Consider the following 15,880-nt stretch of genomic DNA (forward strand, 5'->3'; position numbering starts at 1 on the left):
TATCCAGTGCGGTGTACAGGCAGTAGACTTGTTGAACAATTTTTCTAATTTTGCTGCTCGTCTTTTGGGTTGTTAGTAGGAAACTCTGTTTACCTCTCAGGGACACAGTTTCCTCATTGCTATTGAAGGATTAACAATACATAGTTTCTGTTTAAAGTATCAAAGCATTCATAGGGTGCAGAGATCAACAATTTTGTGTGCTCTTCCCTGAGTGTTTTTGAAGCATCACGTGTGATAAATAGAAGTGCTTTGACACTGTGTTGATGAGTATCATAGAAAGCTTGTAAGAATTTTACCTTGTGTTTTATTTAGTTGAAGTAAATAAATACACCTTTCTATTCAGCGTGTTTAGGGAATCTACTCCAAGACAACCCAACCCTTTCAATGAGAGCTCTCAATACTGTCAATAATAAAAAATAATTGCAGCCACTAGTTTTTCAGATGCAAAGTGAACTTTGTTCTGCCTACATACACATGGATTGAAATGTTTTCATTTATGTGTTTAGGTAACACTGAAAACAGACACGGAGATGTGCAAAAGCATCAATCAGATCAAGGCCCCTTTAAATAAGAGAAACTTGAACTATGGCTTGCATAAACTTCAGAGTAAGTGCCTGAATGAGTGTCCATGTGATGAATATATATATATATTTGCAAGTTTTGTGGAGATACAGTATTTGACTCCTGAATGTTGAGAAGTTTCAGATGTTTTTTGATAGATTTGAACTTATCTTTTCATGACAGGCACAACTATCCTGCAAATGTTTCCTGCTGCAATGCATTAATTGGGTCTAGAATAGTAGTTGAGAAACACTTTATGAATGACATATCATTCTTCTAGTGATGTTATGCATCTGAATTCCACAGGTTGTAAAGTAATTGTATGTAAGGTAGTCTGTGATATCACAAGCGGATAAATTTCTCCTCTTTGAATTGTTAAATAGAAAATGTTTACTAAGACATTTTGGATTCAGTGGGTTTAACGATAATTATGTTGGAATTACGTAATGTGCATGGCAGGAGTGAGAAATACAGTGGTATGCAGGGAAGTTATTTGAAAGGATTTTATACTTTTTATTTAAAGACTTTGTTTTGAGGAGATTAATGTGAATTTTTTTGTTCTGTTTTTTAATGCTGTTATTTGCCAATATTAAGTTCTCTAGCATAGATGAGAAGCTTTTCTTTCACTGTTCTTCAGTCACTGTACTGAAGAACTGGAAGATACTAAAACTTCCATGGAATAAATAATGGAAGTATGTTTGGATGCTGTTGAAAATGGAAGGGATGAAAGAAAGAACATACTGCAAAGGTATCCAAACTAGGGATTTTGTGTTTGGTTTGGGGATATGTTTGTGTGTATACATCAATTTTAACTTTAAATACCTAAGGGAAGTCACAAAACGCTTTCACCCCCATCAGTGTCTCCGTTATTTCTTCTCTCTGAAGAACAGTACTTTGTCTTAAGCTTTTCCTGCAGTCTTGAGCTGTAAAGGATACCAGTGTACAGAATTGCACTGATATCATTACTCTTGAAAGGTTTTGCTAAGATGTATGCATTTTAGAATTAACTTCTTCGGAGTTGGTTTCTTGGATGTTACAAAGACCTGCACAGAGAATTCAAGTGAAAATGAGTAATGTGAGAAACAACGCTCATCTGAATCTGGTCTCATTTTCTCAAAATAAGTGAGCAGACGTACGTCTGTCACACTCTTCACTCTCTTTCCCCAAAATAACTGTTATTACTTCAATTTCTCAACAGTGGCTCACCTCTATTATAAAAATTCTATTTTCCATGATGACAGTAAACTTGAATGTGTGTACAGCAGCTCCACTTAGCAGCACAGTGTAAACAGCAGGTATCTCAGTAAATTAACTAGCACATGCATGCACGTTTGTGTACATAAAAAAGGTTTTAATGGGAAAATAATGTCTGGTATGTCCTAGGGTGAGATGTGGTTGCCCCTGGTGATTGATGCAGGTTTTATACCATCCTGTTGTGCTTTCTGCAACTGGACTGTCACTCTGTTCTGCTGACTGCTGCAGAACTCTGATTCAGTGCATTTCTATGATGTGATCTTTATCCTGGTCCTTCTCAGAAATGCTAGCAATGCATGAAGGAATTCAATCACAAAGCCCTTACAGTCTATTTAGATCTACAGATTGCATAATATTAGTCTTTGCTGTCTTCTCTGAGAATGTAGAAGTTCTCAAGTTGTGTTTCATCACGTACATGTTTTATTCTGTATAAATAACAGTAGTCAGAAAAACAGTGAAAGAAAACATGTTTTGTACTAGAATGTCATTTATTGCATACTGTGGAAAAAATGGTGTACGTATCTCTGTGAATGTACTGTACTGGTGATGAACCTTCATTTCTTTACATGAAATGCAAACATGAGGAGAGGTCAAAAAACCCAAATTACCCAGGCGCACTCAGAACCAGATATTAATCCATTGGGCCATCATATTTAGTTCCTCATCATTCCCCATAACTGGAGGGATAGAGAAGAACACAACTTGTGCTCCCAAAACCTTTGCCTATTGCCCCAAGATTCTGAAGTCCTTTTTCATAGTCTTTAGGGAAGTTCTTTCTATATCATCGCTGCCTACCTGAAACAACAATGGGGGGTAGTAATCTGAGGACTGAACTACGGAAGGAAGTTTCTTCCTTATATCCTTAACCCGGGCTCCCAGGAGGCAGCAGACCTCCCTCTATAGAGGATCTGGTCTACATATTAGCCCTTCTGTTCCCTTCAGCAGTGAGTTACCAATGATAATGACCTGTTGTTTTTCTTTGCCGATGAGGTTTTAACCGAAGTGAGGTCTGGTTAGACTTCGGTAACATCACCAACTGGGGATAACCATTCTCACCACCAAATAATTACATTTCCATTTTTTTTCTTTGAAATGAAATGAATTGTTTTGTAATATTTACATTTGTAACTTTGCATTCGTAAGGAAAAATGTGAGGGCTGGGCTGGAGGCTGGCTGAAAATCTGGTCTTGCATATTCTGCAAAAAAGTATTACTCAAATTTCTCACAGGTGAATAAACTGCACGCGTGGGTGAATCTAGTTAATTCCATAGTTTAATAAACCTAGAATCCCAATGAGACTATAACAAATCCCCCTAGTGTCTTGGAGTTATGAGAAAGATGTATAAAATTATACGCAAGCAGAAGAGGTTCTTTCTGAAGAGTTTTTTTGCATATTTTATTTTTTTGTTCTATTTGCAATGTTATATAACTTCTCGTCTGTGGTTACCATGATTAAGTAGTAGATTGTTTATTGTATGAGGGTAATATCTGGTGTCAACATGTGTCCAGCTACTTTTTCCTTCTTTGAATAATTTGTTTTTGAAACAGCTTTGTAGCATTAAGATAGATGTGTCTGTCTTAATATCCCTTTGAGAAAAATGGTTGTATGTGCAAGTGGAAATTTCTGCTTCCTCATCAGGGAGCAGTGCCTTGTCTTAAGTTGTGCCATCTTCATAAGTCAAGTGTGTGAATCACAGATCAGAACCCATTTTATAGTTAGAAACACAACAGTTGCATGTTGACTAGGAGTTATGCACTTCTCAAAACAACTGAAAGCAATGTAACTGCCTAAGTTTTCTGTACAACGCAGTGATGTGGAGTTCTTGGATGGTAAACCATCTAGGATAGAAATATCAAATGGGAAAGGATAATTCCACACTAGGCTCCTTTTGCTGTGTCTTGATACAGAACCAAAATCCCAAGTTAACAATTTTATTTTATTTTATTTTATTTTATTTTATTTATTTATTTATTTATTTATTTTGTGGGAGTATCATGTATATGCTTGCATTTTACAGGCATTCACAGGGACAAGATAGTTCTTCCAAGAAATCTGGAGTTTGTTGGAAAGGGCATAGGCATTCAGATGGAAAATAAAGCAACTCCATGTTATCATAGGAAGATCCCACAATATCCCCAGCAAAAGGAACCTTGTTTTTTTGTTCACAGCTTCTGAACTGAGGAACAACTTCTGTCTTTATTTTCCACTGAATTCCACTGAATAAGCAGGTACAGCAATATTAAGCAATGTAATATCCTCCTCTCTCTAAAAACGTGCACGGATTTTTACAATAGTTGGAACAAAATAGCAGAAACTGGCCTTCAAAATTATGAATTAGTTAAGTTTTTTGGAATTCAGATGGAAAAATAACGAAGCTGAAGGAAATGGTGGTCAGTAACTTTCCACTGAATGAACTCCAAAAATCATAATTTTATTAATAGGTGAGAGAGGATAAAATGCACAAAATAGCTAAATTTCTGGGAAGCCATATACTCTGCACTAGTTTAGAAGATCATAACTACATGAAATGGGAATGAAGCTGAATTGATTACAATCTGATATTTGCTACACTTCAGCACTGCTGGCAGAATCTCGTCTAACTGAACGTGCATAACATGCTTTCTTAGCACTTTCACAAAGTCTTGAGTTTGTAATGACAGTTTATGTGCATCTTTTGCAATTATTACACAACACAGATTTGGTCTCTGCTAATAAAACTTAAGAAAAATTAAAATCCACATTTTAATATTAGAAGTCTATTTAATTTTAGGTAATGCCTTTTACCTGCATTAGCACTATATTTTTCATTGAGAATGCATTATAATTTTCCATTTATTATTGTGAACATCCTTTTAATATATACCTGTAATCTAATGTAGAACATGGCTAGTAGTCACCCAAGATCTAAATTTGTCTTATCATTCTTATCGTAGCCCACCCACCAAAAGAGAATTCTGGTGTGAGCAGTAAACATTCTACATGGAACGTCAAAGTGACAACCTGAAAAAACACTGTCTTGCTATCTGAATTGCTGCAATCACTGGGATCTTTAAGAAATGAAGACCTGCCGTGTCTGCCTATCTCTTGAGAGTAAGTACTGGCCTGAAAAACATTCCTCAGCAAAAGAGCTTATCCAAGAAGGCAGTGCTCTAAGTTCTGCTCTGCTCACCGGCAACCAGGTAAAATTTATTTCTCTCAGGTATTTTTTTTTTTTTTGCTAATTAACCATTTTCTAGATGAGGTTATTATGTTAGTAAACTATTTAAACCCATTATGATGAAAATTGCTAGGAAATGAATTCACATGGTCTTGCTGCCTCTTGATTTTTTTTTTTCCAGGGCTTTGAAACACTGCTCAATTTTTGGCTTACCTATCTTTTCTTGCTATTCGTTTCTGTCACACTCAATAATTGGCCTAATAAAGGCAAAGGCAAGAATTTATTATACCCTGGGCAATACTTAAAATCAACTTTATTTGCTGGAGCAGCGCTTCTAATCTACAAGCTGCTCTATGTTTTGACAGTCCTTCTAAATATTAAATTTGACTCTATTAGATGTTAAATCTTATGTTTTTGATTGCTGCTGTTTTTGCAGTTTCTAAGGCAGACTAGTACATATATAAACATATCATTTTAATGAAGCTTTTGGAGAAACAAGTTAAGCTGTGGCTATATCTATTTTGTTACTGCCAAAATCCACAAAAACTCTGTGATATAAAGACTAGTTACTGTAATGCTTTGTGAATTAGTTTGGAATAATTCCTGTGATGTCTTGAGAAAACAAAGATGAGAACTTTTCATATCCCTCCCATACTTAGGATTTGATGAAATTTTCCTTAGGCAAGTTTGTTTAAAATGGTTTGCAGAAATACAGCAAAAATTAAAACCAGGTTAGATTTTCATGCAGTAATCTCCACTGTTGAATCTGTTTTTCTACCATGTATCAGACAGTAAAATGATCTATCATCCCCAGAAAAGGTATCAAGAAACAGTACTACATGATCCTGGAATTGTTTATGCAGGAATTTTTATTCTTGGAAATCTTTCAGTGTTAAAGCAACAAGAAAACATATAGAATGTCCTTTGGTGGAATCTTATTACACTTGTTATATATGTAAACTGATATTCTTTGATGCCAGCACGTTGCCCATACAGAGAAATCTCTGCACAATTAAATGAAAGGTAAAAGAAAAGGACTAAATAAAAAGTAATTTTTCTCTTATCTGATTAGAATTAAATACATTAACAAATCGTCTGGTAACACAAATAGGCAATAATACAAAAAATCTACATTGTACATTATTTCAAGAAAAATAACTTCATTTGAATACAAAAGGATAAATACACTTTTTGTCCTATAGCCACTCTTGTACAGTAGGTGAACACGGCATCGTAGTGATGCGGTGCTGCTAAGGTATACAAGGATATGACTGGCTTGAGTTTTATTGAGGGGGCTGTTACACATGTGCATCACTAACATCAGACAAAGAAATCTTTCAACCAACAAGGGTTACAGAGCAACGTTCACTAAAGCACAGGTTGGAGAGGATTCAGGGACTGAAGCAGGCCAATATGGCAGCTTTTACAGATTTCCTTATACCCACAATGCACTGACAGCAAAGAATGCCTTTATTTGGTTGGTCCACACACTGGGCGGAGGTACAGCAGCGCACCAGAGAGGAGTAGCAAATATTTTTCATTTCCCTTTCCGTTTCGGGGCTGTCCAAGCTGTTTGTCCTGTGTGAGCCTGGCAGCCAGTACAAGTTGGGCAGAACAGCAGCTGCCAGCCCATCTCCGGTTGTGGTGTGCAGTCTTGACTCAGAGTGCTGTCCATAACTGATTAATATGGCTTAGTTCAGTTAGGCCTTCCAAGTTTTTATGTGGTATTTTTTTCTTTCTTTATCCTTTTTGAAATTTCACTAGCAAACGCTTGGATTTTGTTTTGTTTTCATGTGGCACGTTCTTTTGAAGCAGTCCAAATACAATGCCATTGACCAAACGAAGCCTAGCACATGTGAAGTCTGGCTGCTCCTAGTAGGGCCATCAGCAGTAATAAGGGACTGTGGGATATTGCCCCCTGGGCGGAGCTTTGGCTGCAGCCTCCTGGATCCCCTTTCACACTTAAGCTTCTCACATAAGATGCCAGTGTAGGCTGGAGGGCACTGGCACCGCACGTTGTTGATGCATGTCCCTCCATTCTGGCAGTGCAGGAGCTCATTGTCACACACATTTGCTGCAAGACAGCAGGGAAGGGAGCGAGAGAAAAGCAGAATAAATACCGGTTCATCTACAGGAAAAAGTCTGCATGAAAAGCAAAATTAAAACGCCATGGCTCATCTCACACCTCCCTCCTCTTCCTGAGACATGGGAACAGGGGAAGCAGTCTGGTTTTTAAACACTTCACATTGGAATTTTGGTATTATATTTGCTAGTTTTCCATCTTTTTAAAGCAGTAGTCTTGGGGAACCTTATTGTTCACTTCAGACCACTGAATATTAATTAATGAATTAACATTAAGAATGAATTAATAATGAATTATGTATATTAATACCTGCTTTGTGCCAGTGTCTGCATTTCTATAGTTTCTACTAAAGTGAAACTGTAGGGGTTCTGTTACTTGAAAGGGACAAGATATCCAAACCATTTGGGCAACACAAACAGTGTTAAAAATGCAATGCGGCTTCACTAAAGTAAAAAGATCTGTATGAGAAGGCAAGATTTTATAACCAAGAATTGTGTGTATCAATGATCTGAATAAAAATATGCAAAAAAGATAAGGCAAGCGCAGGCAGGAAAATCAGCATGCTATCCAATGGGGATTTTATGCTATGTGCATATTGAAGTAAAAGATAGTTATTTCCATTACAGATCAAATATTTCTTCTTAATTAGATTTGCTACTTTGGTACAAGGGGTAACTGGTAACTCAAAAGTATCTTGGTTAGACATTGTAGCCTGATAGAATGGCTTCAGAAGTCAGATTTGACAGAAGATTTGAGAGAAAATAACACAGGCAACAGTTTTACAGCTACATAGTATTTTCTATTTGAAAATCTGGCAGTTTTGTTTTTTTAACTATCAAAATATTTCACTTGTTAAATATGTAGAGACAAGAGGAACATAGTACTTGAATGCCAATCTGTTTTATTTTGGAGAACAACAATGGTAAAATATGTCCTACGTATACAGCTCTGTCTTCCACAGCAGTGTTAATTTTAGTAAAGATTTGCACCTCCTATTTAAGCAGGATGTGACAGAAGAAACTTTCCCTCAGGGAAACGGAGAATGGTTTGGTTGAGACAGTCTCAACATTATATGCTGTTTATACGTATATTAGCCTGGAAATAACTAATAATTCAGACTAAGGGAAAATTATTCTTAATTTCACTTAAAACATTCTATTTAACTCTACAAAATTGTGTAGTTTTATAATGTTAATTTCTTCTTTAAAAAAATGCGGTATTATTAGAACTAAAATCCAAACAGCCCAAGCCCTTAAGTGATGCTGTTCTACATAAATCTGTACAATTCTGTGCTCTCAGAATATTACTGGCAATATTTTATGTCCAGGCCTTCATTCAAAAAAAAGAAAAATTCTGACTTTGGAAGGATGCTGAGAAGGGTTTTCTAATGTTCTGCATCCAAGTGAGCCAAATAATAACACAATGTTAGAAACTTACACAGATCTAATTGAGAGAGAGCAGCTAAATTATTTGTCTCAGTGGCACTGTTAATAATCAAAGCCCCTTTCTGAGAGCTCTGGATTAAAATTTTTTGTCCTGCTTCTGAACTGTCATGTCAGGATCTGGATATTGAGGTATCATGAAGGTGACAGATGTATGTCTGAATTTGAATGCTCTCTTATATTCATTGTAACAGCATTAATTATGCACAAGAAATAGTAAATTATCACCAAATAAGTATGGTGAGCTTAACAACCTAGAAAAATATCAAGGTAACAGGCCAAAAAAATGTTTTTTGAAAGTCAATATTTGAGGTATATAGCCTCAGTCTCAACAGTTATGTAATTAAATCTGACCATGTTATTCAGGCTTGATATTCAATTTTCATATGGGTAAATATATGTAATAATAAAAAAAAATTGACAGTACGTCTACTGTGCCTATTTGCTCTGGACTACTCATTGCTGGGATGCTTCCTAAAAGTTAGGCAGCAAAAATGGTGAAATATCTGTTACACCAGATACACTGACCATTGTTTGCCTTGATTAATTGAGAGAAAATCAATAGTCAATTAAATACTGCTTTTTAAATGGTAGATATTTCACTTCATGTTTGTCCCTGAATATATTATCTGTTGTCTTCTAAATATTTGCTAAAAACAAATTTGTTTTCCAATAACTTTACAGTTATCTTGCCTATCATAGCTTTTTGTCTAGGAGGCCATCCACCCAGATGCTGGTTGTTGTGTTGTGGAGTGCTGGACATGGGTGACTGATATGGCTCTGTGCTCCATGAGGGCTGTTCTGCCTTACACACTGATGCAGAGTGATATAAAATGCCTGTGTAATTATTGTTGCCTACAAAATACTGGATACAGTGTTACAGATGTGAAGTTTTAAATTCAGACTGTTAATATATCATTAAAAAGTTTTCTTTCAAATACTTAAGGAATGAACCAAAAACTTCAGTATTTTATGCATAGTTTTAGAAGTTTGCCTGCAGAAATGCATTAAGGTAAGTACAGTAGAGCTTAATGTTCTTAGTAGTTGCAGCTGGAAATTTTTCAGCTGTTAGTCTCGTATTGTCAAAGATTTCTTTAGTTTTTCTCTTGCACCCACGTGTATGTATCATGTAGATAACAAATGCAGTCATTTGGAAGGGAAACAATTCTGAAATGGAATCTTCCTCCTCCTTTCCCCTCTTCACCTTCCAGACGGCCTGGTGAGGATTTATTTAAGACCTAAATATTAACTATTTCTTAGCTAACCGTTTTTGTGTTTATTCAGCTTAGGATTTGGATTCTCGATTGCTAACGAGTGCAACACATCAGCAGCATGAAGTACTTTCATTGGAGTGTTTTCACTGAAGTCTAGAATGAAATTTATTCATCAAATAAAACAAGTCAACATGCTGCCAAGTATATTAGGCAAGTATATTAACTGTTGTTTGGAAAATTAATAATGTTTCTAATGTTAATCTGGTATTTTGCTAAGGATATACATTGTAACACATGTATTTCAAAAGCAGTTCCCTGGCTTTTTCTGAGGAGGCGGTGATGTGGCACCTGCTGAGCAGAGCAGGGAGAGTCAGGACCTTGGGCTTCCTGCTCTATGTGGAAGCCCAAGAAGCGCTGGTGTGGGCAGGTAGGGCTGGTGGAGTCCAGCACATGGGTAGCCCTTAGTCTTTTCTTTTCTCTGAGCACTGAGCCTGAAAACACGGGGCTTTCCTGCCCTCTGCATCCCTCCTGCATTCTGTTACATTTGGGCTATGTCCCTGCCCACTTTTAGCAAAACTTTGTCTCCACTGCTGAGAAGTGCTGAACCATCTTTGCCTTCATTACTGGCTATTAATTGTAACAGTGAAAAGCCTTTTTTTTCTGTGCATCAAAATGAATGCAAAAATGCAAGTATAATGAGAGTGACTGTACCATTTGTTTAGTGCCTCTGAATTAACAGTGAAAGAATTGCCCTCTCTGTCCTCTGTTTAGGGAACAGAAGCTTAAGTTAGTAGTGAGTTTTTTTGTTCTTCTTCTTTTTTTTTTTTAATTAAGTTTTTAAGCACAGCCTCTAGACCTTCTAGTGCTAATGTGGGAAGTGAAATTACTTAAAGTAATAGAGGAAAAATTTTAGTTTTATTTTGATAAATAATTGGTTTATGATCTAAGCTATAGTCTTATTATGGAATCCTTAAAAACACTACACAAAAGACAGAAAAAAGCCATGTGTGAGTATAAGTATTTGAAGCTTTTCTGTCCTTGGGGGAAAACCACTGACAACCAACAAGTGCCTTCAACTAGTAGGAGATGGTAATTACTTTTTAAGTTAAAACTTACATGTCTTTTCCAAAATATTCATTAATAAGTTATTGAAGCTCCTTTTGTAGGATAAGACCTTTATAAATACTGAATGATGACTTAGCTCAATTTACAAAAATATTTGCAGGAAACGATTTGTAATTCTAATGTCATTAAATTTGCAAATGGAATAAAGAAGGGAAATAAGGGGAAGAAAATCTAGTCTTTCCACTAGTTTAAGCTGTTCAAGAAGTAATTGATATGTGTTTCTTAGAATTTTTTAGGTATCTAATTAAATATATTGAGAGTAGTGTAGATGTTTGACAAACTCTTAACCTCTTAAATGTTCAGATACAAATATTACATGATAATTTCTGAGTCTGTCCAAAATCCTATTATCGTAACAGCTTCTTGGAAAAAAAGAGAGATTATATTAGGACTGATTTTAGCTATGAAGCTAAAGTATAGACATAGTAATACAAATGCAAGCCTTGTTCTTTTTGATCTGGAGTGTCACCTCAGACATAGCACTGCATTGGTGGCTGATGTTCTTTCTGTCTACTGTCTGGGCCACTTCAGAGCACATGCAAAAACTTTGGTCTGACTGGTGCTCAGATATGAAAAACAGTACCATAATGAATTTAAGACTAATTTCTTTTAGCCTCTTATCCTTCAGGAAGGCCATTAAAGAGAGGAGAAAGTATATTTTGTACCTTGCTTCATGCTACCTTTGTTTTGGTTCAGCTTGCCTACAGTAGCATCATATACAGGTGGGTCAGCCACACAAAGATGAGGAAGTAGACAAAACCCCCCAAAAAAGACAATTTTTTTGATCTGAGATACACTACATTCCATTTCTCATCAGAGTCAGGATTGATTCTGAAATGTTTGTTGTTTGTAGAAACAGCATAAAGATCATTAACAATGAAATTAAAGAAATATATCTTTTAATTAGAAGTCCTTTTTATTTTATCGAGAATTCTTAATCCCTTCATTACAAGCAGTGTTTTTTAGTGATCTCTCCCACAACTATTTTTCTTCATTGCACTTTTTTTTTATTATATCATTTCTTACAGCTCCGTTCTTTCAACTCTCTCTACACTTATCTACTTTTTATCTTATGGAGCCTGCATCTAATAGGCTCTGGACATGTTGATGTGTTCAGCTCTTAGTATATTACACAGTCTATTCTAGAGAACTGACACACGTTTTTGCTCTATTTCTGCTGCAGTGAATTTTCCTTACTTTTCCTCTGTGGTTTGTATGAACGGCACTACCGAAATCATGAGAATTTTTGGATTGGATTTCAGCCATACTTAATAACTGAAAGCATGCAGGCCTACTGGCTGCCTATATTTGGGCATTATTCTTCAAAAATATAATCATTTAAACAGTTTTAAAACAAAACAAAACAACAGCTCCTTTTTTACTTCTCCCTCCAGAAAAGAATATATATATATATATTAAAGAAAAAACAACGAAACTAAACAATGCAACAAAAAAGGAAGCTTGTTTACAGCTAGGAATATAGCCACCTACATGTCTATATTGCAAACATGCACAAGAAAACCTCTGCAGTCATGAAATAATATTTTTCCTACAGTTTGTCAAACTGACATTACTGGAGATGGGGCATGCAAAGCAGTTTCTTTCAGATGACATTATTTTTACACAGAATAAGAGAACCTTAATTTTATTCTTATTATGTTTTAAGGATTTTTATGTGGAGCTGCACTGACTCTCATGAGATTTCGGCCATATAAAGTAAATATTAGGAATGAGTATGTAAGGGCACAGGGAAAGTTTTTCAGTAGTCAGGCTTCTGAGATGTTGACAACAGTTGCTGTTACAATTATTGTTGCATGTTGCATGACAACCTCAAATATGTTTAGCAACTGTATCTTAGTGATTGAATAAAGAGTGGTCAGTAACTCACTTGGAAGTTTCATCACTAAGACTTCTTCCCCTAGCTTCCTTCCAATTAGGTCTACCGTTAGACTATTGTTAGAATTTACTTATTGTTTTCAGTTAAATTTACTGCTACGTATGTGTGTGTGTGTGTGTGTATACATATATATATATATATATATATGTATACACACACACATATATATATATATGTAGATATATTAATACCACGAATATATGTCAGAGTGTTTATCAGACCTACTCAGAGGTTTTAAATCAATCAGATCTGATATAAAAACCAGTTATTGCTCCTTTAAATATACCCATAATGGTTTATTTTTTGAAGTGACAGCAATCAACCATTTGCTACACTGAGTTAAATAAAACTATGTTAAGATGCTGCCAAATCAAGATAAGATACATGCTTAGGTAGTATAAGAAGGAAACTGGTTTCTGCTTACACACCAAGTCACATTCTGAAGTTGAGACGAAGTAAATCAGTGCAGACAAGTACCAGTCTAAGGCATACCTTACTGTGTCAAACTTACTGCCATAAAAATGACGGATAATACAAATATCTCTGGTGCAACTTTGAAACTATTTATGATTAATAAAATTGCGAACAATACAAGGGAATAAACCAAGTGAGAATAGTTTCTAAGGGCAGACATCTCCATCTTGTCTGAGAAGTGCAAGTTTCGGGTTGGGGTGTGCTTTTTTTTTTTTTTTTTTTTTTAAGTGAAGCCAGCTTTATCCAAGTCATCAGAGAGTAAGTAATAGGTGCATCATGAATAAACTGCACTTATTGTGCAAGTTTCTGGTAGAATTGTTGGATTATTTGTCTATGTCTAATTTCTGTCTTTTTCTGCACGATTTTCACTCCAAAGCTATGCTGCTTATACTCAAATAGGAGGAAAAGTCTTCAGAGTTCCTACTAGAAGATGAAGCTACTGTTCAGAACTCTTCCCTGTGCACAGGGAAAGGGTGGTGATTACCCTCTCTTGCAAATAGGTTCTAGTTTATCCTGGCATCCATGTGGGTAACCATATTTCATGATTTTGCTACTGAAAGTGTAAATTCCACCATAGAACAATTTTATTTTTTTTTTTCTAAGCACAGTGAAAGGACAGCAGATGTAGGAAACTACTCTATTTCACAACTTGTGATTACTTCATCATTTTCCATGTCTCCTTTTATCTAAAATTCTTAGATTTAATTAATGAGATAATGAGAAGAAATACATCAAATTCATCTGAAAGATGGGAGGAATTTGGGAATACACATACTTGTCTGATCGAGGAATCATTACAATCTTATCAGAAAAAAAACACCAGATTGCTTGTTAAAATGGCTGAAAACAAATGCAGATTTAGTCATCTAAGAATTACGGTTGAGATGAAACCAGAAAAGATTGGAAGGCTTTCGGAAACAGTTAATTAACCTTTCATTTGTATGATTTGGATGTTTTTGATTTTTACTTGTCCTAAAGAGAATGGTTTCCAACGAGAACAAAAAATTCCCCATAATTTTTATTGCTTTGCTTATGGAGGAGCATACCCTGTCAGTATGATTCTCACTATATCTTAGGATAATCTCAGGAAAGCAATAAGCTACATCATAACTTTATTTGCTCAAAAGGGACACTACATGCCCCTATCATTCCTATTCCACTAAAAAAGTTGTAAGCTGTGGTGTCATTATTTCTATCTTCCTGGAGATAAATGAACACTCATAAACCATCTGTTTTCTTCCCTTATGGCTAGTTATTTAAGTTTGGATTTTGATATAGTGACTATCAATAAAAACTGGTTAAGCATAATGACCCCTTGGAAACAGAGGACACAGTGGTTATCAGAAGGCCCTGTGTATAATCGGTGGGTGGATTTGGTTCCCCAAATACTTTGGGGCCCCTGCAGATTGTAACTTCCCTGGTTAGCCTGCAGCCCTCCTGCCTGCAGGTTCTCTGCTACGCACCACTTCCTTGTCTGCATTTGACATTTGCTGTAATACAGTGCTACTGTACAACAAGCACTGGAAGTGACTCCTATAAAAAGTGAGTTGTGAGCAATATCTGTTGGAAGTTTCACTGTGATCTCCACCCAATGGAAACATCAGAAATCTTAAATTACACTACCATAAATAGCAAAGATATTAAAATAGGATGCATATGTAATGATCAAAGGGAAAGGAAGCTCTGAAGTAATTGACAGATACGGAGATATTTCTGTATTATTTATTTGGGAATTTCAGCTATGTTAGGGTAACCATAAGTAAGGCTAAAGCCAAGTTCTTAAATGAATTTGCATTTCTCTAACATGTACCTTTCAAAACTGAAATTCTGCATAAGGTGCTAAGATAATACTCTACTATGGAACATTGAAACACGAATGTGCAAAGTAAATGGCCTCGGATCTTTCAGCAGCTGAACTTTCAAAGTTTGTGAAGATTAGCTACAATGTAAAGGTAAAACATTTGTATAGCTCCTGCAAAGTATCTGAAATCTGAAGTATATTTTCTTGTTAAAGCAACAATGCTGGGAATTTACATTGACATATTCTGTTGAATGTGGATGAAAATCTTCAGAGTGCTTTTGTTGAGATAACTCTGGAGTGGGGATAAAAACATTGCCCCTGTAGGTCTCACAAAGCTCTTCAGAGTGAGTAAAGAGTTACTGCTGCCAGTGAACAATAGAGAGGTTGATGCCAAGGGAAGTCAAATGGTTTTCCTGCCCTAACAAAGAAGGGTACAAACGCAGGTCCTGTGCATTCCTGTTCTGTTTACTACACTGTACTGTTTTTTAGATGTATGCAACAGCACATTTGATCACTGTTTCCAAGGGAATTTGGAGAGTCTTTGAATTTAAAAACATTTACCAACTATGAAGTTAAAAAAGGAATGTGCAATCTGCTTATAAGTGGCATGTGCAATTGCATAAAATGTTTAAATATTCTGACAATTAGAAATAATGATGTCATGTGTGTGCTTTCTTCCAATCTGACCAATTAAATCTTTGGCTCCTTCATGTTCATATATCAGGAAGATAAGGAACATTCGCAAAACTTTACTGTCTCCTTTGCTTTATCTTGGCTTTGATTTTATTTATATTTTTATCTCATTAAAATGAAATCAAGGAATGATCTTACGATCTTATGTCATAATTCCTTTCTGAAACACACTGGATGA

At 35.7% G+C, this 15,880-nt stretch overlaps 1 protein-coding gene across 1 annotated transcript in view; it reads right to left on the reverse strand.

The window, feature by feature from the left end:
* Positions 1-5,824: 5,824 nt before the first annotated feature.
* The window catches only part of LOC104909336 (netrin-G1-like), a 30,042-nt gene continuing 19,986 nt past the window's right edge, over positions 5,825-15,880 (reverse strand). Inside the window, exon 3 of the mRNA XM_010715645.3 lies at positions 5,825-7,047. Within this exon, the coding sequence (XP_010713947.1) occupies positions 6,734-7,047 (314 nt within the window). The 3' untranslated portion in view covers positions 5,825-6,733. The remainder of the gene's footprint in view (positions 7,048-15,880) is intronic.

The sequence above is a fragment of the Meleagris gallopavo genome, chromosome 10 (assembly GCF_000146605.3).
Source record: "Meleagris gallopavo isolate NT-WF06-2002-E0010 breed Aviagen turkey brand Nicholas breeding stock chromosome 10, Turkey_5.1, whole genome shotgun sequence".
Taxonomy (NCBI): domain Eukaryota; kingdom Metazoa; phylum Chordata; class Aves; order Galliformes; family Phasianidae; genus Meleagris; species Meleagris gallopavo.